Here is a 27,023-nt window from a genome sequence, read left to right on the forward strand (position 1 = left end):
AAATAAAAACAAAACAAGAATAAACTTTAATCTTAACAATGCAAACAAGTGTGATGCGTTCAATAACGTAGGAAAAGCTATGGTGCGTTAAAAAGCATTGGATGAGTAATATTCAAAGAGGGGAAAAATAAATGAAGCGTAAATAAACTTACAAATTGTAATTTTCATGAGAATAATAAGAGTATTTGTAATAGTGGAGTGAGTTTGACTGACACTTGTGTTGATTATAACAAATACAAAATAAACTAAAATAAAAGTCTGTATTGACTTAAATGGTCCTGGATTCATCCGACTTTAATAAGATTAAAATGTTCAGACTTTTTCTTTTGTGAAAGAACAAAAAAACAAAAATGGAGAAAAACATTTTGATAATACTCGATTGTAAACGATACATTTGTCCATAATATTGAGAAATTTGATGAATGATGCGAGAGAAAGAAAGCGAGGATGAAAGAAGAGGAGGAGCTAAAAGCTTGTCTAAACAAAGAGCAGCAGAGGGAGGATTTCTCAAGGACAAGCTTGTTTTTATCTTTAAGATCTGCTCGACCAGAGGCTTTTATTGTTTGTTGTAAAACACGTTTACCGAGATAAAGTGAAAAATATTGTTTATTTTCACTCCAAACAATCCATAGTCTGCCATATACAGTATAAAAGACTAATCTTCTAGTCCTTGAAACTTCTCGACAAAATTACTTGAAAATGAGCATTAGCATTTAAGGGGGTTGGCAACTCGATCAAGCCAATGGCAAGGGGGCGCTAGGGGGCAAAATAAACCATGAAAATATATAAATCCAAATATAAGTTAAAAATATCCCCCATGGAAATACCATATTTATTAAATACTAAGTAAGGAAATGTCCGGCATTTAAGCTCCTTTGTTAATTGTAAGGGGGCGGAAAAAAGGGGGCAAAAGACCCCGATAAAAATTCAAACAAGTCCAAATGTGATGAAGAAAAAATTGATCTAAAAAATCAGCAAGTAGACGATGGACTTCTTGATGAAGGTTTCAAGGTAAGGAAATATCTGGAGTTTTAAGCTCCTTTGTTAATTGCAGGGGGGCGGAAGAGGGGGCAAAAGACGCCAATGGAAAGTAAATTCAATTTTGATTACCTTTAAACCATATTTATTGGTAGATTTAATTAGAATCCTAGCGTCTTTTGTTAATTGTAAGGGGGTGGGAACAGGGGACTAAAGGCCCCCTTGAAAATGTAAATATGTCCAAATGTAGACGATTGACTTCTGGGGGCGGGTTTAAGGGGGGAGGGCAGCTTGATCAAGTCAAGGGAAAGGGGGTAAAAAGAAGAAGAAGAAGACCCCCAAGAAAATTTTAACATGTCCAATAATTTTGGATTAGGATGATCAGAATTAGTTGCTGGTTTTCGGAGGGTTATTTGTTTTTCACATATATGTATACATTTTTCTTAAATGATTAAAAGACAAAAGAAAAACCCTCATAGAACCCCCATATAAATAATGCTTACACACAAACACACATTGGCACAAAGACGCAAAGAAAACTCGGAGACACGCACATATAGCACAACATCGTCAGCATACAGTCAAACATACATAGATAGCAAATACACAAACATCTTGTTGTAACCAGTCCAGAGCTCCTGCTGGTTCGGCGTTTTGGTGTTTTTTTATGCACTTAATTGTATTTTTTTTGCAGGTTATGCTATTGTATATTTATTTTTTCTATCCGAATGTCGGCCCCTGAATAAAATCCTGACATTTAACCTCTGGTCTATAGAATATAAACTAGGATAAAAAATGTTATTATTTTCCATCTTGTAACAGTAAGTAGGACTTTTTGATCGGACCAGGAACCTTTTCCTGGCCTTCTAGAAGGGGAGGGGAGAGAGGAGTGGGAGGGGAGTCGTCAGGAAAAAGCTCTCACCTCAGTTCATGGTGGGACAGGCTTCAGAAAAGTCCAGGGAAAGTTCCCACCATGACACTTGGACCAGTGAACCGACTGATGACTGACTCGGGTCTGAAACACGGAGCAGGAGAGTAAAGGTAATGTCCCCCCATTTTTTTGAATCTCTAGAATTGATGTGTGAATAATTGTGTGTTTTATTTTTTTTATTTCTCAGATTGTAGGACAGCATGGGTACCAGGACCACCAGGATGCGTAGAAGGTGAATCCCCTGCTGGCTTCTTTAGATTGAGTCTCTTTGCTTTTCTATCGGTCGCGCCGTGACGATATATTTACATCACAATGTCCCGCCGTTAGCGCCGTGTGCTGACCAACATCTGGTCTTGTGTGGTCAGTCGTGTGCACACAAACACACGTCTACAGTAAACAACACAACCCGAGGCCGCTCGACAACTGCTCCTCTCTCCGGTTACACCCGAGGCCGACACCTGCACCTGCGGTTCCGAGGACAACCTGTTCCACCCGGACAGTACCGGCTGGTGAATCGAGCCTTTGTCCGGAGCGTAAATCCCTCACCTTCGCAATCCTCGGAGCAGAGTCTCCTGTTTCATGCCCTGATCAAACTTCATATCCCAGACGGTCTTCGCCAGAAATGCATGATGGGAAAAGAACGACGTTAAAATGGGAATTTGGTCATATTTGTGTTGTCGTCGTCAGAGAGTGTGTGTCGCTGCCATCGCTGAAGGACGGCAGCGCTCGGTGGAGCCACACGGATTCACCAGGGTCGCTCACTGAAGGGAGTCGTCACCTCCCGCGACCCCCAAAACAAAGGTACGACGACCTAGAACGAGGGATCTTGAGGTGTCGAATCGCCGGCGATATTTATCCGGAGTACTTCCTGTCTGTATCGCTTGATAGTCTTTAAACTTTAAGGGTTTGTTTTTTTTTGAAAATGTATTTATTTTGAGTGGCTATAATTTAGCACCTATTAGAGCGTTTTTGTTGGATAATCGTTGGAAGTTGGGCTTTGCTGTTAAAGGATTAGGAAGTTTTGAAATGAAAAACAATCTAGTGGTAAATAGCACAACTGTGATGGAAACATCATAAATCTGCAGCGTGTTTTCCCTTTCATGACAAACAACGGTTAGAAGCTTCAACTTCTAACCGTTGTATAAAAATAAAACACAAAAATGGCCAGTAAAACATTAAAGAACAAATTTGTAGACCGGAAGATAAGATGAAAAAACAGCTGAAAGACCCTCCAAGACTACATCCCAGTTTCCACGACATTTGACCTCTGGTGGCCCCTGGACCAATTGAGTCTGGGACCCTGGATTTACATTGTACCTGGATCTTGCTTATGTCAGAGTGACGTAGCAACTTAAAAGTGGGTCATTTATCAAACTATTTAACTGAAAACATGTATTTGGAAACGTCCGACTATCTTCGTCTATTTAGCTTAAAACATCAATTTGGCAAAAACTTGAATTTACTAAAACCTTTATTTTTAATATCTTTATTCCTGTCTGTCTAGCCTTTAATTGCTTTTTATTTGCTCTACAGCCACTACTTAACATTAGCAACATTAGTTCTACAGCCACTACTTAACATTAGAAACATTTGCTCTACATCAACTACTTAACATAAGCAACATTAGCTCAATAGCAACTACTTAACATTAGCAACAATAGCTCTACAGCCACTACTTAACATTAGCAACATTATATCTACAGCCACTACTTAACATTAGATTCATTTGCTCTACATCAACTACTTAACATTAGCAACATTAGCTCTACAGCCACTACTTAACATTAGCAACATTAACTCTACAGCCACTACTTAACATTAGCAACATTAGTTCTACAGCCACTACTTAACATTAGCAACATTAGCTCTACAGCAACTACTTAACATTAGCAACATTAGTTCTACAGCCACTACTTAACATTAGAAACATTTGCTCTACATCAACTACTTAACATTAGCAACATTAGCTCTACAGCCACTACTTAACATTAGCAACATTAGCTCTACAGCAACTACTTAACATTAGCAACATTAGTTCTACAGCCACTACTTAACATTAGCAACATTAGCTCTACAGCAACTACTTAACATTAGCAACATCAGCTCGACAGCCACTACTTTGCATTAGCAACATTAGCTCTACAGCCACTAATTGAAATTAGCAACATTAGCTATACAGCAACTACTTATTCACGATGGAAATGTTTTGTATCAAATACAAATTTGAATGAATGTGTTTTTTATTGTACAAAAGCTCATTTGTGAAACTAAAATGGACGTTATTTGACCCAGACTAAGAACAAAGGAAGTTCCTTCCTCGAAACAGGAAGTGACAACGAACATCTTGGAGCCATTACTGAGTCCAAACCCCGCGATTCAAGCCAGAACACTCACTCAGACACGTAAGCATTTTCTTCATAAAGCTGAATTTGTTATTGTTATATTGAATTAAAAGTGAGACAAGAGGGTCGTGTTAGTTCCTACATAGTATTTATAATGACCAGAAAATTGAACATTTTTAAAAATGTTCACTTACTTAACTTAACCCTTGTGTATTCTCTGGGTCGAGGTGACTCAAAGCCCTGAAAAAAACAAATGTGTTTGTGGTATCCCTTGTGTTGTTGACATTTGTTTTTGAGCCTCCTTGGGTCACCTTGACCCAGAGATAACACAACGGATAATAATTAGCGACAAAAATGAAGGAGTCGTGTTCATGCAGTTTTGATGGGCTAAGTTATCATTGGGCGATGAAAACAAGAACGTTTAGCTAAAGGCTACGTCAGCTAATATGTGCTAACTTGTTGGTCAAGTCAACCACATCCATTTTTTATGCAAATTCAGTGAAATGAAATACAGGAATGTAAAAAAAATGTAATTTAGATCTAGAATATATATATTTGCGACTGTACACTGTGTGCCGATACCCAAGACTACATATGTTTTTATTTTGTAAAGTGTGTTTATTTAGCTTGAAACCAGCCTCAAGTGGACACACGATGAACAGCAATTTCTTATACTTCCACATTTCCTTCATTTTCTACGGATTTCGTAACCTTAGATGATTTAATGACCTCTTTGTTTACACAGAACTGGGGTCCCATGATGTCAAAATTGAACAAAAGGTGGGTCCAAGAACACCTAAGCTGTTGGACCCCTTGGGCGGACGGACACAGAGAAATACTTCCTTACCTGTCCTGACGCTACATCTACCGTTAAAACCCATCAGCCCAAGGTCTCGGTTCAGGAACGCCGTACCCATGAAGTGTGGAAGTGAGTGGAGCAGGTCCAGCAGCCAACATTCGACTGACATGGAGGACGACGGATCTGTTGCATTTACTCAGGAAAGAGAGAATGGCATCTACAAACGAAATTTTAGAAAATCCAATAGGACCATTTCGGTTAAGGACGCGCCGACATCGTCATCGTCTATCGAGGAAGAAATGTGTGAAGAAATTTTCTCGGAATACGTGAAGGATAAATCCCAAAGATTTTCGGCCAAAACAACAATGGCGGACTGTGTGTCTTTCTCTGGTTCCGCGGACAAAGACTGTGGTTGTGAAGATGTGAAATCAAATCCAAGCTTTACTCCGGACGACAATGTCACCTTCAGGAAAACAGGAAGTGAAGGATTCAATCGGAAGATGGACGATCAAGTGGAAATAAAACCTAATGAACACTTGGGACGACGGAAAAATCAAACCTACAAAAGAGCCAAAAACATTTTGAATATCAGTCGTCAGTTCGCCAATGTTGCCCCTTGTCAATCAAACATAAAATCAACCTCAGAGCAATACAAAGACCCTCCGAACGGGTACGACTTAGTGAAGGCGACTGATCCGCAGTCACCACTAATACACAAAACATTTGGCCAATCACAGAGACAACTTAGCATTTCCACTCAAATGTTAGCCAAACCTGCGCCTCCCACTGGGAAAGCTATTCCCACATGCTCGTCAAGGAAGTTCAACAACAATGTTCCACGACTCGTGACCAGGCATGTTGTCTCAGAGAAACGCCAGAAAACAGATCGGGACGTATCGAAAAGAGTCGGTTCCTCGGTCGTACCTGAGACACTTTTCAGTCTGAAGTCCAGGACTTTAGACGACAAAACCTTCGACGTGACGCTGACCCGTAAAAACGTCAGAGAAACGATGACGAGGACACAGAGAGGGAATCCGGATCAGCCGGATCAGGGATCCACGTTACCTCAACCGGAGACTTCCCGAAACAACACAACCACCTCTGAAGTATCTGAGGGGTTTGTGAACGAGGTCGGCGATGAACCACTCACCGACGACTTGTTGAAATGTCTGGCAGAAGAGCTCATTTCATTGGACGAGATCGATTTTTCCTGGAGTTCTAGAAACCTATTTTGGAGTAAACGTGGTACCATTAAGGTAAGAGCCAATTTTCGTTAAATATGATTGTTGAACAATTTTGCAATGTCCTGGGTAACCACAATATCAAACCTCATTGGCAAGGTGACCAAGAGGTTCTGAAAACAAATATGTTTGTGGTATCCCTTGTGTTGCCTTTGTGTCAAGGCGAAAAACCTACACCAGTGGATATGTATTTCTGGAAGACAGGGAGGTCGTTCACCTGGACCAAGAGGCACAAGGGATACTTTAAATACATTTGCTTTGGCCAGGGTTGAGACTGTCCCGGAATACCATCAAGAAAATGGCATGAAACAGTATTTTAGATACACAATTGCTGAATATATTTTTATTTCATTGTCATTTTTTAAAACTCAGGTTACTTCATTATATCTGCCCTAGCAGATGGAGTGCACAAATGCAACACTAATAGACTCAGGGACTCATTCGTTCCTTGTGCTATTAGACTTTATCATTCTGAATTCAGGGACAGGAGCAGAGTGAAAGGATGGTTATTCTATTCTATGTTAATCCTTGTACCCTTATTTCCTTTGATCCATGTTCTTTATATTTGCACTTTTTATCTGATATTAATTAAGCAATAAAAATGTATAATAAAACCAACAATAAGTAAGTAAGATAGAGTGCTTTTCAAGACCCTCTAGTGCAGTGGTCCCCAACCTTTTCCAACTCAGGGCCCACTTTTAATTCTCAAAAACCTTTTGCGGCCCAACTCCGACCCCATAAATCGAAGGCATTATAATGCGTTCTCTTTTCCTTGTCACGTGTATAATACTCGAAGGAAAAACAATATAAGGAAAAGAATATTTGAAAATGTTTAATATCCTTTTAAAGTAAAAACATTATTACGTGTGTTTTTATTTTATACAATTACATCCACCCTCCCACAAAAAACTTTGCCGCGGCCTACAGGTTGGAAATCACTGCTCTAAAGAAACATGTTCTTTTGAATTGCAGGTCTCGCTTTTATTTCTATTTCCACTCATTCTAATCTAGTCATCCGTCAACCTTTACTACTCAAACAAGTAAATCAAATCTTCCAATAGGCTGCCAGGCTTCTCCCAGAGCTTCCTCTGAATGATGCTGTTACTTGGACAAAGGGTGAAGTCCTCGGTCGTGGGGCGTATGGTACCGTGAGTATTACTTTCCTCAATTTCGTATGTTGGTACCACAAGCATTAGGGATGTACGTCCCTTAACTCTAACCCTTAGTAACTAGGTTTTTTTTTCCGAATAGGTCCACTGTGGTCTTACGAGTGCTGGGCAGCTCATCGCTGTCAAGCAGGTGAACTTGGACTCATCCGACCCAGATTCTTCAGAATTAGAATATGGCCGTCTCCGGGAGGAAGTGGAGCTTCTGAAATCCCTCAAACACGACAACATCGTGAACTTTCTTGGGACGTCGCTGCAGAAAAATGCGGTCTCTATCTTCATGGAGTACATCCCTGGAGGATCCGTCGCAAGCGTCCTTCAGAGGTTCTGCCTTTTAAATAGGTCTGTTGCTACCAGTGGTTTATTAATTTCTACTCACAGGTTCGGTCCTTTACCAGAGCGAGTCCTGGCCCTGTACACCCGCCAGATCCTGGAAGGAGTCGTCTACCTCCACCTCAACAGGGTCGTCCACCGTGACCTGAAAGGAAAGAACGTCATGCTGATGCCCGACGGAGTCATCAAGCTCATTGACTTCGGCTGCGCTCGTCGACTGAAGTATCTGGACGGTGGTGCGAGCGATGACCTGTTGACGTCAGTCCATGGAACGCCTTACTGGATGGCACCAGAGGTACAGAGTCCATCCATGTCCTCATAAGAGGTTTCAACTTGACCTGCACCAACCTCTTGAGGCCTGAGCTTCCACTTGGTGTGGGATAACAATGACTTGCTACTGAACGTTGGGTACTAACGGTCTCAGAAGTTCAAATGTTGTAAATCTTGGAGTCTTCCTCTCTCCAAGATGCAGTAAGTCCTTCATCATGATGATGCTCCGTTTTTAAAAGTTATTACTTTATAAAGTTCTTCCCTGCGTGAAGTCTCGCAGAACGAGGAGTTGCGAGAACGGAGCCCTTTATGACATAACAACGGGATTCGCTCCTCCTGCAGCAGCCAAGAACTTCCTGGTTTGATGACGCTACACTTACAAGGCTCGACGTTTGACCAATCGCAGCAGAGTGGGCGTGGTTATGGGAAAAAATGAATTGAGTATGACCAAAAGTGGGCGGGGCTTAAGCGCATTTTCTAATGTAAACATCTTTAATAAAATAGTGTTTTGTACAAACAGACACATACTGATGAGTACAATAGAGGTTTAAGATCTATTTAAGACTCACTTAAATGAACACATTAGGTGCCCTTTAGGAAAATGTTTCAATAGTTCTAAGGAAAACATTCTAATCCAACACTTCGTCGTCTTATCAACAGAATCACTCCAGTTTTCAAGTTTGTCCTCCGTGATTTCTTGGGGGTGGAACCTCTGGCTCCGCCCACAAGCAATGTAAACACACTTCGTTTGAAGGACACTTTTACCTTCAACCGTCTTGTGCAAGTTTTTCTATCGACATTTCCATACTTGAGTTCAGCAACAAAAATGGAGGTTGATCAACCATTTCAACAAGAAATATAGTAGTTGCTCGCACAGCAGTGAGGCCTAACATTATGACCACCTGCTTAACACTGTAAAAGGTCATATTGAAAAGTGCTGCAGTGGTCAGTGGCTATACCAGCGGATGAAGTTAATGACTCCCCCGGGATGATGAGTCTTGGAAAACGATTAAGCGTTTTAGATTTTGCTGATGATGTACATTAGAAATTATCTTTGGTGAAGACGACCTTCCACTTCTCTTTCCAGGTCATCAACGAGACGGGACACGGCAGGAAGTCGGACGTATGGAGTGTGGGGTGTACGGCGTTTGAGATGGCGACGGGAAAACCACCGCTGGCCCACATGAACAAGCTCGCCGCCATGTTCTACATCGGAGCCAAGAAAGGGCCGATGCCGTCCCTGCCGGGAAGATTCTCGGCACAGGCCGAGGACTTTGTACAAATCTGCTTGACCAGGTGAGATCTTTGGAATCATTCGCCGTTAGAAACGTTCTTGTAAAGCTTTGAATTCCCTTTCTAATTCCTAGAGACCCCGCATTACGACCGTCTGCAGAACATTTGGTGAATCACTCGTTCATTTCCAAACTGGAGTAAAAAAAAAAGAAAATCCTGGAAGGACTGCCGTTGAAATTGCACAGGAAATTCTGTCAAAAGTTCCGTCTTCAATTGAAAATGGTTTACACTTGAACGGAGGGTTGACCACTCGTCTCCCAAAATAAAAAGCAAACGCAGCATATTTCTGGACACTTGACCTTCCAACTGCCATCAACAGGTCAGACAGGAAGTGGAAAAAACAAATCAACATAAAACACTTTTTTGATCCTGGATGGCAAATACTTAGAGATGATAAGACGTCTTTTAGGTAAATCTGATCACGTTTACAGCAAAAAAATGTTTAATCTTAATAACTTGATCGGGAGCTCAAAATATAGACAATATAGTCATAGTCAAGACTGATCTGACGGAACGTTTGAAACCTCATTAGTACAATCATTGACTTAAAGAGTTTTTTGTTGGCGTTTCACAATTCAAACGTTTGTAGCATTAGCTTCCAAGTTAACCCGTTGACCAGCTTTTCTAATTATTTGTTTTATTAGTTTTGTTATGAACAGGTTAATAAAGATACTTTTACAAACTAATCTAAGTTAACATGTTTTGTTTTTTTGTACCTTATGCTAATAAGTTTCTTTTGTCACCCAACGTTAGGTACTTTCCTTGAACAAACCACAATCCTGCTCAAATACACAATTGAGTTAGTATTTGCTATAACTGCCAATATTCCTACCAAGCACCCGAGACAGTTAAAAAAAAACTGAGACAACTGTGTACAATTCAGGATTTATTTTGAATATGGAGGCTATGGCATCTTTGGAGGTTCAAATACGTCACTGGAGCACACTTGGCATTCAAAAGGTTCATTACAGCGCCCTCTGCAGGAAAAAAGGCGAATAACCACACCGAGGTCAGTCGTTCTCCGTTCGCTAGAATGTTCAATAAAATGTTTTGTGGACCGAACACAATTACAATCCGCCCCGCCCCCCCACCCCCGAACCTGAGTAGTCATAATATAATCTTTATATTTCTTCACATACAAAAACGTATGTACAGTTTCTTTTTTTTCATCTTCACTTTTCACAGCAAGAGTCTTCTTTTGCACCCCTCATGATTGGAACATGCATATCACACGTACAGTATGAAATCATAAAAATAAACAAACCCAGAATGGAACGGAATGCTTAAAAGAAAACAACCCATCTTCCAGCTGGCATCAGTCATCTCAGTGGGAACATGCCAAAACATATTGAATTAAAAAAAAAACATGTACTAATACTATCCCATCAAGTGATATTCTTGGAGAATATATGAAGGAACTCTCATCAAGCCACCACACTACACTTCTCTAGCAACTCGAGTGGAAAAAAAGAGGATCGACGAAAAAAAACAAAACTGGAAGCGTCGCAGCCCCGAACGATGAGGAAGTGTCTCCCCGATTATCTTCAGTCACAAAAGCAAAATGGTTCGTCGGCGTATGCTTCTCTTCTGCTTCGGTAAAGGGCTTTTTGTTTTTATTATTATTACTCTCTTAGGGCACTTTAACAAGGAGGCAAGCATAGTAGTTTTGGTTCCGCGTGGCTGCAGAGAGGCCGACTCAGTGTCTCTGCTCCCCCACTTCATGGGAAGACTCGCTAGGAGCGAGGAACGGCTGAGAGGTCCGAAGCCCACCTGGGTGGAACACGAGGGGGGAGGAACAAGAACAGGGGGGAGAGGGGAAGAAGGGGGTTAACCATAGAGATGTAAGGCAGATGAAACTCACTGCAGTAAAGGAGAGAAACAAGGAGGGAGAGGAGGAGGGGGAGAAAAAGAGGTACCTGCAGCACCGGGGCCGCCCTTGTTGAGTTTGCTCAGCTTGGAGCAAGAACCGGCGGACGAGTGGTGGTTGTGACCGGACTCTGGGTTTACCCTCTTGCGAGACGTGGGGAAGCTAGGATGAGAGAGGCTCTGCCCGTCCATGTGGATCAGTCCCGGGGGGGTCCGGAGGAGGCCTCCCGCGGCGGCGCCGCCGTCGGGGGGGACCCCACCCCCCCGGCCGTTCCCGCTGTGCGAGTTGGGATTGGAGTGGCCGTGTTTGTGGTGGCGGTGGGCGCCGTGATGCTGCTTCTCCTTGCTCACCAGAGGGCTGGAATGTTTGCTTTTGTTACCGGCTTCGTCCGACGAGCTGTGGCGCTCCGACGACGACAGCTTTATCTTCATCTTCAGCTCGTCCTTGCTCTGAGACAGTTGAGCGCCGCCGACGGAGCCGGGGAGCGGCAGGCGGAGTTTCAGCGAAGCTTTGTCGCGTTTGTCGCCGTGATGATGCCGACTTGACGGCGCTTTGCTTTTCAACGGCGACGCGTTGATGCTCCCGCTGCCCCCTGGGGCATGCTGGGACATTTGCTGTGAATGTTTTCTGTGGTCTACCTGGCTGGTACACGGTGCGTTGGTGGTGGAGGAGGAGGAATACAAATAGTCACCCTTTACAACATCACCGGAGAGTTCTGTGGCGTGTTTCTCCCGGTATTTATCCAGAGCCAGTTTCTGAGCTGGGGAGGGATGAGCCGGTGGGGGGGCGTAGGATGAGGGATGCCGACTCCGATCCGATGACTTCAGCTCCTGCTTTATCGAGTCGCTTTTCTCAGTCTTGCACACGGACAGATGAAGCGGCGTTTGTAAGGAGAGCGAATGATCCGGCTGAAGCGGGCTGAGAGGTTCTTGCTTGAGGCAGGACGGGGCGTATCCTCCTGCGGGTCTGCTCTGCGGCCACTCGCTCTGGCTGGCCGGATTGTAGGTGCCCACCAGAGCGTTCAGAGACATGTGGGCGTCTCCGGACTGGCCGGCCATGGAGACGGCGAAGCTGGGTTTGGAAAAAGTCCCCATGAGAGAGCCCTCGCCGAGGGAAGAGTCCTGGAGGACGGAGGGGCCCGGGAAGGAGTTGTCTAAAAGCTGAGAGCTTCCCGACTTTGGCTTCTTGGCCGCCTGTGTCGCCTGAGAGAGGAAAGAGTCGTCTTAACAAAAAAAAGGTGCAGCTGCTAAGGAATCGTAGACAGGAATTTTCAAACATGATTCCTACAGCTTAAGGCGAAGGTGTCCAAACTTTTTTGAAATAGGGAAACATTTTTCAAGCTGGGCACCAAACGGCATATAAAACCATATTTATCCAATGTTTTTTTTTTTATTTGACTAGATCTTGTTTTGTCCTTAAACAGGTTATAGTTAATAACTGTTAATGACATGGGTGGCAAATAGATCCCTTAAGGCAAGTTAAAAAAATACTTTTATAATATCATTATTTACTATGTTTAGAGGCTATTCACCCAAATGATTGTTCCAACATAAAAGAAATGACTTAATATTCAACAGAAATAAAAAAATGTGTCTGATGGATTGAGAAAATGTTGTTCATGCCCTGAAGAATTAAGTCCCAATTAATTAAAACATTTAATAGAAAAGGTTACCAAGATTTCAGACAAACATAAAAATATTATTAACACAAGACTCTTGAAGATCTGATTCAAAACATTTTAATGTCTTTTAAGGCCCAGGTTTTAAATTGTATAACCTTTAAGACCGTTTAAGAATCTGCGTACGAAGGTTCACTCACCCTCCAGTTGCGTATCCTCTTTAACCTGCTGGGCGTTTTTTCTAGGATCTGCAGGAACTCGTGGGTCAGTTCTTCAAAAAAATAAAAGTTAAATCATCAACTCTGCTTCTCATTTAAAATATAAAAAGGAAATGAAAGTTGACCTACCATCTAAAAGCTCTAGAGTGACCGAGTTGTCCACATACTCCCACCAATGTTTCCCGTCAGTGGAAACTGGGATTTCCCAGTTGGACCACTTGCAGGCGAGGTGGATGCACACGCAGGCGATCACAGTGGGCTTGTACTGGAGGCAGAAGGTTGTGAGGTGTAGACTGCCATGGGCGTCAGAGTGTATGCCGAGGAGATTGGCAGAGTCCAAACGTCCATAGAGAGAGAGAGAAAGCAAGATAGAGAGAGAGAAGAAAGCAGAGGGAGCAAATATAATTAGTGAACAAGAAATGAAACCTTGCAAATATGTTGCACATTTTGACAAGAGTAACGTCCGTGTCATTCCATCAGATAGTTCACATGCACAAAACTTCACATCTCAAATTCATTTGACAAAAACGCAATGAACAGAAAATAAAAGCTCAAAAAAATTGATCAAAAACATTTAAATTAGAGGATTTCTTCCCTTTTTTGATACAAAAAGTCCAAGTTGAGAGCGTGTGCTTTGGGAATATAATGCTTATTTTTTTGGGCAGTGATGAAGATTTTTGTCTGCAATCTACTTCAAAATGTTTCACATAAAAAAATCTGAAAGCTTAACATATAAAAGGAAGACTTTACTAAGTATAACACCTACTTACAAAGGTGGCCAAGCTCCCACTATTCATCAGTACATTTACACAATTACACTTAATTTAATATATATACATCGACACAAACAAATGTTATCCAAAGACAACATTATTCACATCAACTGATCATCAACAAACAAACCCTTTAAGGACCCATATGAAGATTTCTTTTAAACCAAAAGATTTTCAACTAAATTCACAAACATACATTTTTTAGGTTGGCTTTGTATAAACCGCTGTCAAGTTTTGGCCGGTCTGAATGTAAAAACATTACAAGACTCAATTTTAGGTATCCACCTGTACACATATGGCTGTGCAAGGGGACATACAATAGTACACAACTGTACAATAGTGGTGTCAAACTCTACACACAAGGGGCCAAAATATTTTATCACGGCATCAAATTCCCCACATCCTCAATTTCTACCGTTATTAGAAGTCTCTGTACAATTGTGGACATTGATAATCACTGTTCCTGATCGTAAACACTGGAATCTTTATAAGTCAACATTCATCTTCCTTAATTTTAAGCCAATAATTATTATTATTATGGCCACATTAAATTCTTATTTGGTCCCCTGGCCTTGAGTTTGACACATTCGTACTATACTTGGATTTGTAAAAAAAACAAACAAGCAACAGTGTCTTTCACATCCAGGTCCTTAATGGGTAAAAAAAAGATTAGGAATCTTTGTATTTGTCAACATAGAATAGCTAGAAAGAGAAGATGAGCATTCGAAGACAGGCTTGAGGATATATGAACGTTATACAAATGGATATGAAATAGATTTAAAAAAAATTAAAAAGTGACTTTGCTGTACTTACCGGAAACACTTCTACGAGAAATGTTTACATCTGTGAAATCTTTAGCTGCTATTCAGGCTACCAAAGTGTCTTTGCTTTAGAATTATGCACTTTTTTCGCAACCGAAAAAACATGTGGGTTTCAAGCGCACCACTACACTTCGCATCTTGCATTCAACCCATCGGTGCCAACACGTGGTCCCTTGTACAATACACCGCACTGCGACTGGGGCCGGAAAACGCCACAGGCCACCCTGTTCCGCCGCCCCTTTTTATTCGGGGCGGGGAGGAGGCAAGCGTCCCAACAACCACCAGTGCAAAGGGCCCGTTGGACACTGAAAGGGTACCCTGCATAACAGGAAGCTATGGTGTGCAGTCAAAGTGCAACAAAGTAGTGGCAGGATAACAACCTGTTGGTAGCCATGAAATAGGAAGTCTGAGCCAGATCCTTGCTTGCTGGAAGAGAGAGAACACAGAGAAAATCATTAGTCTTCTGGGGCGACATTATTTACTTTCATTTCATCCAACATTGTCAGTACAATCCAACTTTAACATTTAAGGATTAGCAACATTTATTTTTAAAGGGTTCAACCATGCGATACTACACCGGGATCCCACGTTTTTTTTTGTAGGGGTTACTTTCTGAAACTCATCTGATGAAATCTTTTATGACCATTTAATTTTTCACTTGTTCAAGTAACAACATTTATTTTGACTTAAAAACTCAACATTGCAAATGAGCTGCCATCCCTCTCAACAACGTCCCCTAGGTGACACAATAGTTCCCGTAATGCTTTGCCGCCCAGCTAACCAATAATTTTGAAATAGCAAGTGTGGATTTTAAATACAGTATTGTCGCTAAATCATTGTCGTGACCAATCAGCAGTCACTGATGAGAGCGTGTAAAACGGCATCATGGGAGTTCACCGTTTAGTTGGCACCATAGTAAGGGGCTGCCATAATTAGCCTCTCCAACTTAGGGTCCGTTCAAGGCATGCTTTTCGAGCCGATCTTCAATTTGTAACCGAAGTTTTTTTGTCCTCGACTGCAGCTACAATATACAGTATAATTCTTGAAAGGGATAGAACCTAAATAAGGGTAAAAGAAATGTCATTTATTTTGCCAAATTACAAAAAGAAAATTGGACTTTGATATGGTCCATCCCCCACAATTATTTTTTAAAATAAACCCAAAAACACGTCAAAATAGTTTGTATCTGACAGACAGTGAAGGGATCTAGATTTCATCATACATTTTGAATCTCTTCTCATATCTTCATTAGACATCACTGTGAGCGGAAACCGTGTGGCTCAATCTTTATCGTCGCATCACACATTGCATCACACATGCATTAACAGTTTACAGAGTTCAGTCTTGGACTTGGGCCCTACAAGTGCTGGAGTTCACTACTGTAAAGAAACACGTGCGCGGTCATGTCGTAAATAAATTCAGGGAATTCAAGCCCCGTTCACAACCCCTATCTGATGCGGCACAGACAAGAGAGGTGGGTACAAAGAGCAAAGAAAGAAGCCTGTACCTCGCACTAGCTGGGAACATTTCACCACATCAGTGTGTGGGTGATCAATAGTTATTTCAAAGCCTGTAACAAAATACATGACAGGTGAGAACAACACAGATATCATTTTTGCAAAAACAATTAAATCATGTTTTATGTGCTTATTTCCAGTGAAAACCAGGCTGACATGAACTGTATTTTTTGTTCAGTGTCACACCAGGATTCACATTATTATTAATGTTTTCCATTTTTTAAAGTGCAGGTTAAATAAATTAAACTAAAATTACTTTCTTAACTTGAGACAATGTGCACAGGAATGAAAAAAAACATTAGTGACTGGAACCTTACCACAGTTTTAACCATAACCGTGCCATATTTTCCGTAACTTGAAAACAAAAATCATAAAAGGAGTATTCTGGAAGTGAATTTCAAGTCAAAGTTATAACATGCCGTCTTAAGCACGTTTCATTCCATATACAATCAAAAATAGTAGTGACGAATAAAAGGCACCGTTTTCTCTCGCTCTCTCAAGTCATCCACTCAGGCCGTCACTACTTACCCAGGGACTGCAGCACTATGGATTCAAGTATCACCAGCTCTTGAGCTTGCTGGAGGTATGCCTGAAGTTTGATAGACAGTCATTACATAACAATTGTAATGAGTCTAGCACCAACAAGTGACTTAGAAATGGCCAAAGCTTTACACACAGAGGGCTAGTGCGCAATTTATGTCAAGTGTTGGTAGTTTGAGCCGTTTGGAACAAACCAACAGCGGGTCGGAAGAGAAAATTTAAGGCACGCTACAGGGTGCATGGGTGCAAATTTAGACAACCACGACGAACCGGGTGAACAAACAAACAACATGTGACATGGTAGGTGACTTGTTCGAACACACTTACATTACTTTTAGTGTCTAGTGGAGATTCTTGGGGGTTCAGACAAGCATGTGCGACCTTGATCACATGCTCAAGTTTGCGCGGTTGCTCCTCCACTTTAGCAGCCAGGAACAGGGTGGTAGGAGATATTGTCTGCAACATTCAACAGATTAGAACAACTTCAAATAGTCTGTTTTTTTTAAATATAATACTCACATTTCGATGAAACTTGGTGAAAGAGTGGTGCATATAAAACCTATGCATGTAAACAATTGCTGTATTTATTGTCAGTTGGGAGCTGGAAAGGCCGTCAAGGATAACTGATGTCAATCATTCTTAAATGGATGCGTACAATTTTATGTGTCCGTTAGCAGCGTAAACAACAATATCACACGGTAACCACATGTGGTTTAACCAGACCTGCAGTTTTCACGTCATCTTCACATAACAGACCATTGCATTCAAGGTAACGACAGTTATCCTCTTTTTCAAGTGAAACACCATTAGACTCAGGGACTCATTCATTCCTCCTGCCAATTGGCTGTTTATTTCTGAGTTTGGGCGCAGGAATGGAGCGATGTTAATCTTTGTATGCTTTTTCTTTGATCTAAGTTCTTTAGATTGTATCATCTTGCACTTTTTTAATGCACTTTGTTCATGTTTTGTGGATCTATCGTCTGTGTTGCTGTGTGCTGGAAAAACAATTTCCCGAAGGAGACCTCGAGAGGGATCAATAAAGTTTATCCATATAGATTAAACATCCTTACCTATTGATCTTTAATCATATCTTACAATCAATGTCATGTCATTAGCCTGGACAGCTCAATTTGGTAGAGTATAGACGACACTGTATCGATAAAAGATATATTTGTTTTACTTGGACAATAGTACAAATAAATTGCTCTTTCTTCAGTATGGCGATGTTGTATAGTTGTCCCTGTATTTTGGTATGCACAGCATTTCCAGATTCTTGCCAATACAACCCCCTATCAATCTGGTGGTTTATACAACGCACTCAGAATAGTCACTTTGATTATTATCGAGACGGCATAGGGTTGCAGCTGCAGCGCTCTACAAGCTCCTCTATTTATTCAGTAAATGTATTTGTTCTGGTTACACGACTTGTTTACAGATAAAGTAATGGCTTCTGATACCGCATCGTGCATCCCATGATTGTTTGTTTTTTTAAAGCCACTGCAAGTTCATATTTCACAGAACGGATTTGCAAGAAGTCTTCTAGCAAAGACTGCTTAACTAAAGTTAGACAATACGTCCCCCTTTTGTTCAGTGTTGAGGTATTATTTATATTTTTGCACCTCTCGTTTTATTCTTTAGACAGTATATATATTGCAACATAATTGACACAAGAGTTTATTCTGAAGAATGTAGGTTAGATTTGTTATACTAGAAGAGATATTACGTAAAATCTATATCTAGATATATATAGCTCTTGTGTATCAAACTAATAATAATAGACCATATTATCGTTGAGATACAACTTTTTGCAGCTTATTTTGTTGTGAAATGCTATAGATAAATTAATATATTGTTTAGAAAACACAACTTTGTTCTCCAAGAGTTCTGGTTACGTGTTTTTTTTAAAGGAATACAGAATATTTAACCGGGTTAGACGCACGTGAAAAACACAATCCATGCAGAGAAGCGTTGCATGAGGTTCCGGTTACCTACGGGCCCGCTTACAGCTAGCTTAGCAGTTAGCATGCAACAATATGGCAATAACGTGTAAAATTCCACGTGTGCAGACACTAAAAATGTCAGAATTAACTTTCCAAAAGTTCAACATGTTGAATATAAAACCTAAAGCGAGTTAATTCTGACCAAAAGCACATATTTTCCTTCAGTATTCGACGGGCCTGTAAACGAGCGAGCGCCAAGGATACACATTGAGTCTTTGACCCATGTCCTGGATCAGGTTCGCCGCTTGCTGGCGGTAGGAAAGCTCCCGGTCCGGCTCGACTCCACAGCGGCGGGACGGGGTGCTCTCCAGCTGATCCCGGGTGAAAAACCATCTTGATGCAGATCCCCGGAGCGCCGCCATTGCTCTCCGACGATCATCGAGAAAGCGGCAGTGACGTCACGGATGTATTTTTGTTATTATTTATTAGCTCTAGCGACGGGTCGGTGGTAACGACAGCGCCATCTGGTGAGCGGGAGGTCCTTGTCGTTTTATTATCAGAAATAATTCAAGATTATTTACAATAAAAATTGTATTATACTTATACATTTTGTTTTATAAACTAGAATATTAAGGCTGCCTCCTCTCTTTTTACTTTTTCAAAAATGATGTCCACATTTAAATTCAAAATATTTATTTCATTATTAATCACAAACTGTTTCATAGAATGATTTAAAAAAATGCCAAGTTCACTCAAATTGATCCCTTTTAAGACCTAAAAAGTCTAAAGCATTTCCTGCCAGTAGTTTATCCTGTAACACAAACAAAGACAAAAAATAGTCAAAATTTAAAAAGAGAAAAAAATGAATAAAGATAATAATACCAGTCAACACGGTTGCAAGTGCGAGTCACGCAAAGGCCAAACTAGATTTACAAATGTGTTATTCAATATAAATGTGCAAAAATCTGGAATCACACGAATAAAAAAAAAGGCCAAAAACACAAACAAACTGTCTCTCTTTACACTCTTGACTTTTGTCACAGTAATGCTGCAGATACAGTTTGTGTGTTTAACAGGATCTGTCTGTGAATCTAGAATTTGTTGGGATTACACAGTCTCTCCAGCAGGTGGTGGAATCGCCCACGTCGTGTTTTTTAAAAGTTTTGCGGTTTCCTTGCGTGAGATTCTTGATTTATGCATATATATTTTTTTATTTTACATTTGTAAATAGTTTATCGTTTGTAAATCGAGTAATGCATTTTTAAATAGGAATACACATTTGCTAATAGATTTAAACATTTGTCAATCGGGTTACACATTTGTAAATTAAGTTATACTTTGGTAAAACGAGTAATCCACTTGTAAATTAGGTTACACATTTCTTAATCGAATAATGCATTTGTCAATTGGGTTATGTATTTGTTAACCAAACTATACATTTGCAAATAGAGTTACACATTTGCAAATCGGGTTACACATTTGTAAATAGAGTAACTCACTTGTAAATTGAGTAACACATTCGTTAATTGAGTAACACATTTGTTAATTGAGTAACACATTTGTAAATAGAGTTATGCATTTGTAAATCTGGTTATACATTTATAAATACATTTACACGTTGGTAAATTCCGTTTCAAGTTACGCATTTCTAAATCTAGTTAGACATTTGTAAATCGAGTAACTCATTTGTACATTGAGTTATGGATTGTTTAATCAAGTTACTAATTTTCTAATCAATTTAGGCATTTGTAAATCTAGTTTCACATGTGTAAATCGAGTAATGCATTTGTACATTGAGTTATGCATTTTTAAATCTATTTGCCCATTTGTAAATCGAGTAATGCATTTGTACACTGGGTTACGCATTTGTAAATCTAGTTGCACATTTTTAAATCAAGTTACGCAAATTGTAAATCTATTTGCACATTTGTAAATCGAGTAATGCATTCATACATTGGGTTACACATTTGTAAATCTATTTGCCCATTTGTAAATCGAGTAATGCATTTGTACACTGGGTTACGCATTTGTAAATCTAGTTGCACATTTTTAAATCAAGTTACGCAAATTGTAAATCTATTTGCACATTTGTAAATCGAATAATGCATTCATACATTGGGTTACACATTTGTAAATCTAGTTGCACATTTGTAAATCAAGTTACGCATTTGTAAATCTATTTGCACATTTGTAAATCGAGTAATGCATTCGTATATTGAGTTACGCATTTGTGAATCTATTTGCACATTTGTTAATCGAGTAATGCCTTTGTACATTGGGTTACGCATTTGTAAATCTAGTTGCACATTCATAAATCGAGTAACGCATTTGCGAATCACGTTACTATATTTGTAAATCAAGTTGCACCTTTATAAATGTGTGCATCGAGTTATGCATATGTGGATCGCGGTACAGATACATTTACACATTGTTAAAACCTTTCACATATTAGTGATATTTTTGACCCCATAATAACCCTGTACAATACCTTTAATGAGTCATCAAATTCCTTCATGGATTCAATCAGCGTTCCAGGCTGCAGCTCCCCCAGTGGGAAGGGGTAGTCCGTCCCCAACATCACATGGTCCTTGTAAGAGAAGTATTTTGAACGTTGGTGACTAATTCAACGAGTTAAAAAAAAAAAATCTCACTTTTCCAATGATGTCAACGAGCAGCTTGAGGGCGGCAGGATCGTGAACGAGCGAGTCAGTGTAGAAAGAGCCCAGGTATTTACGTGGGCTGGTCACGTTGTCTACAGCGCAGAGGTCAGGACGGACTTTGTGTCCGTGCTCTATTCGACCGACCGTGAATGGGAACGATCCGCCTGTCAAGAGAACAGTTCAGTTTGTGCTGCTGTGAAAACAAATGCACTCGAGTCCTGTGAGCCACGTTTAACTCATGATTCAGGCAACAATGTTATGTTCTATTTGAATTAATATTATCATACTATTTAGGTTTTTCATCAACAGTCATGGAACAAGTCCCATAATACACTGCAACAGCTTTTATAAAAGTTTTGAAATCCAAAAGTTTCTTTCATATTTATAACCCTGATTCATTTTCCTTTTTTTTTTATCTTTGCTTTTGATTAGGTTTTTTTTTCATACCTCCATGTGCAAAGCAGACTTTCAGTTTCGGAAACTTCTGAAAGATTCCCCCAAAGATCATGGAGCAAATGGCCATGGTGGTCTCTGACGGCATTCCTTCAAGGAGAAACACAATTGTATTGTGAATAACTTTTTGATGTATTTATTTATTTTATTGATATAGACTTTTTTCCTTCCTTTCCATCGATTTACAAATGTGCAATTAGTGTCGATTTACAAATGTGCAACTAGATTTACAAATATGTAACTTCATTTACAAATGCATAACTCAATGTACAAATGTGTTTCTCGATTTACAAATGCATAACTCAACGTACAAATGTGCAACAAGATTTACAAATGTGTAACTTCATTTACAAATGCATAACTCTATGTAAAAATGTGTTACTCGATTTACAAATGTGCAACCGTATTTACAAATGCGTAACTTTATTTACAAATGCATAACTCAATGTAAAAATGTGTAACTTGATTTACAAATGAGCAACTTATTTACAAATGAGTACCTTGATTTACAAACGGATAACTCAATGTACAATGTTATTCGATTAACGAATGTGTTACTCGATTTACAAATGCATAACTCAACGTACAAACGTGTTAATCGATTTACAAATTTGCAACTAGATTTACAAATGCGTAACTTGATTTACAAATGCATAACTCTATGTAAAAATGTGTTACTCGATTTACAAATGTGCAACCGTATTTACAAATGCGTAACTTTATTTACAAATGCATAACTCAATGTAAAAATGTGTAACTTGATTTACAAATGAGCAACTTTTTTACAAACGAGTACCTTGATTTACAAACGCATAACTCAATGTACAATGTTATTCGATTAACGAGTGAGTTACTCTATTTACAAATGTGTAAGCCAAGTTGCAAATGTGTAACTCTATTTATTTTCAGACGAGAAAATAAATATAAGAATCTTAGATCTGTATGTAGTTTGAAAAGAAAAAAATCCAATAATACAACTAAAAACACAAAACAATGTATTGGCACTAGTTTAAAAACACACTTAAAATTACATTAATTCTGATTATAGAATAGTATGAATAAAAAATAAAATATTAAGATTAAATAATATGTGACTCTCGCGTTAAAAGAAACTATATAAATATACATTTTAAAATAAATAAAAAATATATATACTGATCGTTTTGATTTAAAAAAAAATCAGAATTAATTAGTATTATTTTTGGACTGACCAACCAGCCACGGCAGCCAGTACTTGGCCATCCTCCCGTCCGTCTGCATGTCCCAGGGGTGGACGAATATGGAGCAGTCGAGCTCCTCGGCCGCCTGCGGGGGAAAAAAAACCCTGGATCATAAAACAAATCTTATTCTAAAGCAGCCACATGTCGCCTCGGCTCCACCGAGCCATTAATCACTGCACAAACGACTGGTCTCACGGCGTAGAAAGGCAGGAGCTCAGGTGCGTTCAGGTCCCAGTTGTTGACGTGCGAGCCGATCTGCACGCCGGGAAAGCCCAGTTCCTGAACGCATCGCCTCATTTCCAGCACGGCCAGGTCGGGGGCCTGCATGGGCAGCGTCCCCAGGCCCACGAACCTCTTCGGGTGGCTCTGGACCGTCTGGGCCAAATCGTTGTTCAAGAGGACGCAGAGATCCAGAGTGTCGTAAGGTTTAGCCTGAAATCACATCATTTCTTTTTTTTTTGCCAAATCTTCTAAATTTGATGACATAAAATGGATCAAAGTTGTTTTTACCCAGTAGCTGAACATGACGGGAACAGTGGAGAGGGCTTGAACCGTGACCCCTGCAACGACAGGGAGGTTATATCAGAGAAAAAGACAGTTTCACTTTGAATTTAACAGCTTAATTCAAAGTTAAGTTAAATTTAAGTGAAATTCTACCGTGTTCGTCCATGTCTCTGATGCGTGCGTTCGCGTCCCAGCAGTTTTCTTGAACGACCCGAAAAAGCTTTCCGTCCTTCATCATGTTTGCCTGCCCCTGTATTATTTATAATTGTAAATAAAACAGAACAGGAAGTAGATAAATGATGGGGGAAAAAAACCCTCAAATAAAATCTTTATTTTACATCTTTCTGGTTGAGAAAAAACGGATTTTAAGATGCTGTTGACCACCTTCAAAGCATCACCGTAATGGCGTGTTTTAGCCACAGGGAGGCAGCAGATCTCATGTTTTCAACTTCACATCTTAAAGCAACAATATGTAACATTCTAAAAAAAACATATTTTTCCTTCAAATTTTCTGTAATGATTTGTTTAATTTGGAATAATTACAATCTTTACCTCTTTTTTTTTTACCTTGATCCTCTCTACACAACTTTGTCCAAAAAGTCTAGCATTAGGCCAGAAACTTTGTTTTCATAAGTAAATTGAGATACTTTTGAAGTTACCAGGGAGATAAATACAAGAGACATTATCTTTTTTGTTAAAATAAAATACACATAAAAAATTGGCACTGGCTGATAACATGGCAATTATAATTCCCCGCCAATAGGGGGAGCCAGAAACAGTATTTTAAAAACTAAGAATTTCAGAGTTTTTTTTTTAATGCTTGAGAGAGGATGATAGTAAAACTGTATCAACCCACAAATACCTGCAACGCACCTGGCAGTGATCCTGGAGCTGGACAAAGCCGTCATAGCCGTACCTCTGAAACACACAACACATTCTGAATGTTTCCTTAGAGTCAAAATTTTAATTTTCCCTTTTTTTTCAAGGTGAATCGGACCTAAGACAGGTCATGACAAAGGTCATAATAAACCGTGACTGTTGCATGGTTTGATCAAGTCGAAAGAGAGGAAATAGAAAAGATAGATTGTTTAAATTTTCTTTTTAAAAATACTAAAAATCCTATTACGTTTTGTATAAAATAAACTAATGACAAAATATTCTTTCCTAAATATCACTTAATATAAACGAAATATTTACACAAAAGACCAAAAAAATAAATCAGAAACAAAGTTACTTAACCCTTGTGTTTTCTTAGGGTCAAGGTGACCCGAAGGCCCCAAAAAACCTTGGCCCAGAGATTATACAAGGACTAATAAGGTTGTATTTAGAGTTAATTGACTAATAAACACAAAAATAAAATTGTTAGCTAACTCCGGGCAGCAATTTGACCATGTCTTATAGGGCCATGGCACCAATGTAAGTAAGTAAGTAAGTAAGTAAGTAAGTAAGTAAGTAAGTAAGTAAGAAAGCAAGTAAGTAAGTAAGTAAGTAAGTAAGTAAGTTAGTAAGCAAGTAAGTAAGTAAGTAAGTAAGTAAGTAAGTAAGTTAGTAAGTAAGTAAGTAAGTAAGTAAGTAAGTAAGTAAGTTAGTAAGTAAGTAAGTAAGCAAGTAAGTAAGTGAGTAAGTAAGTAAGTAAGTAAGTAAGTAAGTAAGTAAGTAAGTAAGTAAGTAAGTAACATTTGTAGAGCGCTTTTCTAGACCAGGGTCACAAAGCACTTCAACATGTATCAACCCAGAAAAGTTTAAGGCTAATACATGTCTGTGTAACAATGTTCCTGACCAACACAAAAAGGATAAATCTCTGGCACTAGGCACTGAGTTACGCCAAGATAACTGATATTAAACTACTCCTTAACATGTGCAGTCAACCAGTCCCGGTCAGTTTTTAGCTTTCGACTTCAGTTTTCTGTTTTCGACAGGCCGTTTGACGACGAATCATTAGCTAAAAACAACTTGAACAGCAGCGTCCGAGCTAACAGGTGTCGTGTCGTACCTGCTTCAGATCCGGCCACTGTTTTGGCAAAATATGGTTATGGATGTCAATCTTCATTCTGGTGTGGATTAAATGTCCGGATTAGTCTGAAAAGAACTGAAAGTAAACACGGGTCCGTCAACCCACGCGGTGACCGACAGGTGAATGACTGGTGGACTTCTGTCAATCATTAGCTCGAGTGAAACAAGCAGGTCAGAGGAGGTGCGTTTGTTTTTTTATTTAATTTTATACATGCGAAAATACAGCCATAAAGTCCATATCTTTAATTTATTCATTTGTATTTGTAATAAAAATTGACTTTTGCTTCATAATTAATAATGATATTGGTATTGATAATAATAATAATAATAATAATAATAATAATAATAATAATAATAATAATAATAATAATAATAATAATAACGTATTAAACAATTTTGCTAACATATTTATTTAGGTTTAATCCATTATTGAGCCCCAAAATCATTGATACATCTTTGACATATTTATAGTAAGTAAGTAAGTAAGTAAGTAATTTTTATTTATATAGCGCTTTTCCAGACCAGGGTCACAAAGCGCTTAAACAATCAAAACAATATTCAATAAAATATATACTTTAAAGGTCAAGATAAAACTGATAACAACACAGGAGTTCCAGAAAATCAAGGAAAAGCCTGAACAAATAAAAACGTCTTAAGATGTTTCTTAAAGGAGTCAGTAGATCCATCAAGCAAATATTTTAATGAATTAAGTTACATTTACAGTAATAATTTTTTCCTTTAACTATAAAAATATATATTTGAATCTGGAGAATAATAATAAAGGGAGCAATGGTGAAATCTTTGCACTTTTCTTGCGACAGTGTATGCGTAACTGAGCACACAGGGCTGCGGTGACTGTAACAAGGAGACTTTTCATCTATATATAGGACAATGTATTTATAGTACATAAAAAAAAAACTGGAGTCTTTTATTGGAGGTCAAAGGTTAAACTTTATTGACACTGAAGAGGAAACAAGAGTCACAATGATTACAAACAAAGAAAGATTCATCCAAATACTCGACCATGTTGACGCCTCAGAGAGTCTCTGGCTGAACATCTGCTGGAGACACTTCCAACATCTGCACCTCCTCCACAGGTGCTGGGAGCTGATCTCTCCTCCTGCTCCTCCGGACCACAACAACAACAACAACAACAACAACAACAACAACAACAACAACACACATCATGAAGATCACGACACTGAGCATCACAGACCTCACTAGATGGTGATCAACCTCTGGCTCTCTGAACTTTACAAGGGTCTTAGATGTGAACACACAACGATAGTCTTTCATGATCACACACCAGAACTCTCCGCTGTGTTCCAGAGAGATGTTAGTGATCACCAGGCTCGTGTCTGAACGAAAGAATCGGTCTTCTTGTCCTTGATATACAGCTGATGTTCTTCCTTCAGTTCTGTTTGTCTTCATGAACCAGAGGATCAAACCAGGCTGTTTCCAGTCACATCCTAGAGTCACGTTCTCTCCTCCAGTGAAGAACACATCAGCAGGCGGGTCAGACTCAG

At 39.5% G+C, this 27,023-nt stretch overlaps 3 protein-coding genes across 3 annotated transcripts; 1 reads left to right on the forward strand and 2 right to left on the reverse strand.

The window, feature by feature from the left end:
* The first annotated feature begins 1,832 nt into the window (after positions 1–1,832).
* Positions 1,833–9,956, forward strand: map3k19 (mitogen-activated protein kinase kinase kinase 19). Its single transcript, XM_087804088.1, has 10 exons — positions 1,833–2,019; positions 2,097–2,141; positions 2,597–2,710; positions 4,202–4,311; positions 4,997–6,306; positions 7,353–7,439; positions 7,543–7,781; positions 7,839–8,085; positions 9,148–9,356; positions 9,428–9,956. The coding sequence occupies exons 2-10, from the start codon at positions 2,110–2,112 to the stop codon at positions 9,492–9,494; spliced, it is 2,415 nt and encodes an 804-aa protein (XP_087660214.1). The 5' UTR covers positions 1,833–2,019; positions 2,097–2,109; the 3' UTR covers positions 9,495–9,956.
* A 270-nt stretch (positions 9,957–10,226) lies between these two features.
* On the reverse strand, positions 10,227–19,125 carry ccnt2a (cyclin T2a). Its single transcript, XM_087803809.1, has 10 exons — positions 18,912–19,125; positions 17,227–17,308; positions 17,035–17,163; positions 16,696–16,756; positions 16,158–16,220; positions 15,031–15,076; positions 13,186–13,349; positions 13,039–13,109; positions 11,270–12,422; positions 10,227–11,123 (listed from the first exon to the last, which is right to left on the reverse strand). Exons 1-10 carry the CDS (start codon positions 19,067–19,069, stop codon positions 11,050–11,052), a joined length of 2,001 nt encoding a protein of 666 aa, XP_087659935.1. The 5' UTR covers positions 19,070–19,125; the 3' UTR covers positions 10,227–11,049.
* A 198-nt stretch (positions 19,126–19,323) lies between these two features.
* Positions 19,324–25,579, reverse strand: acmsd (aminocarboxymuconate semialdehyde decarboxylase). The gene is made up of 10 exons (XM_087804036.1): positions 25,478–25,579; positions 24,358–24,402; positions 23,638–23,734; positions 23,491–23,540; positions 23,176–23,412; positions 22,972–23,065; positions 21,755–21,850; positions 21,299–21,471; positions 21,136–21,234; positions 19,324–19,458 (listed from the first exon to the last, which is right to left on the reverse strand). The coding sequence occupies exons 1-10, from the start codon at positions 25,532–25,534 to the stop codon at positions 19,396–19,398; spliced, it is 1,011 nt and encodes a 336-aa protein (XP_087660162.1). The 5' UTR covers positions 25,535–25,579; the 3' UTR covers positions 19,324–19,395.
* Between the last annotated feature and the right edge of the window lie 1,444 nt (positions 25,580–27,023).

Source organism: Callionymus lyra, chromosome 12 (assembly GCF_982586985.1).
Source record: "Callionymus lyra chromosome 12, fCalLyr1.hap1.1, whole genome shotgun sequence".
NCBI lineage: Eukaryota > Metazoa > Chordata > Actinopteri > Syngnathiformes > Callionymidae > Callionymus > Callionymus lyra.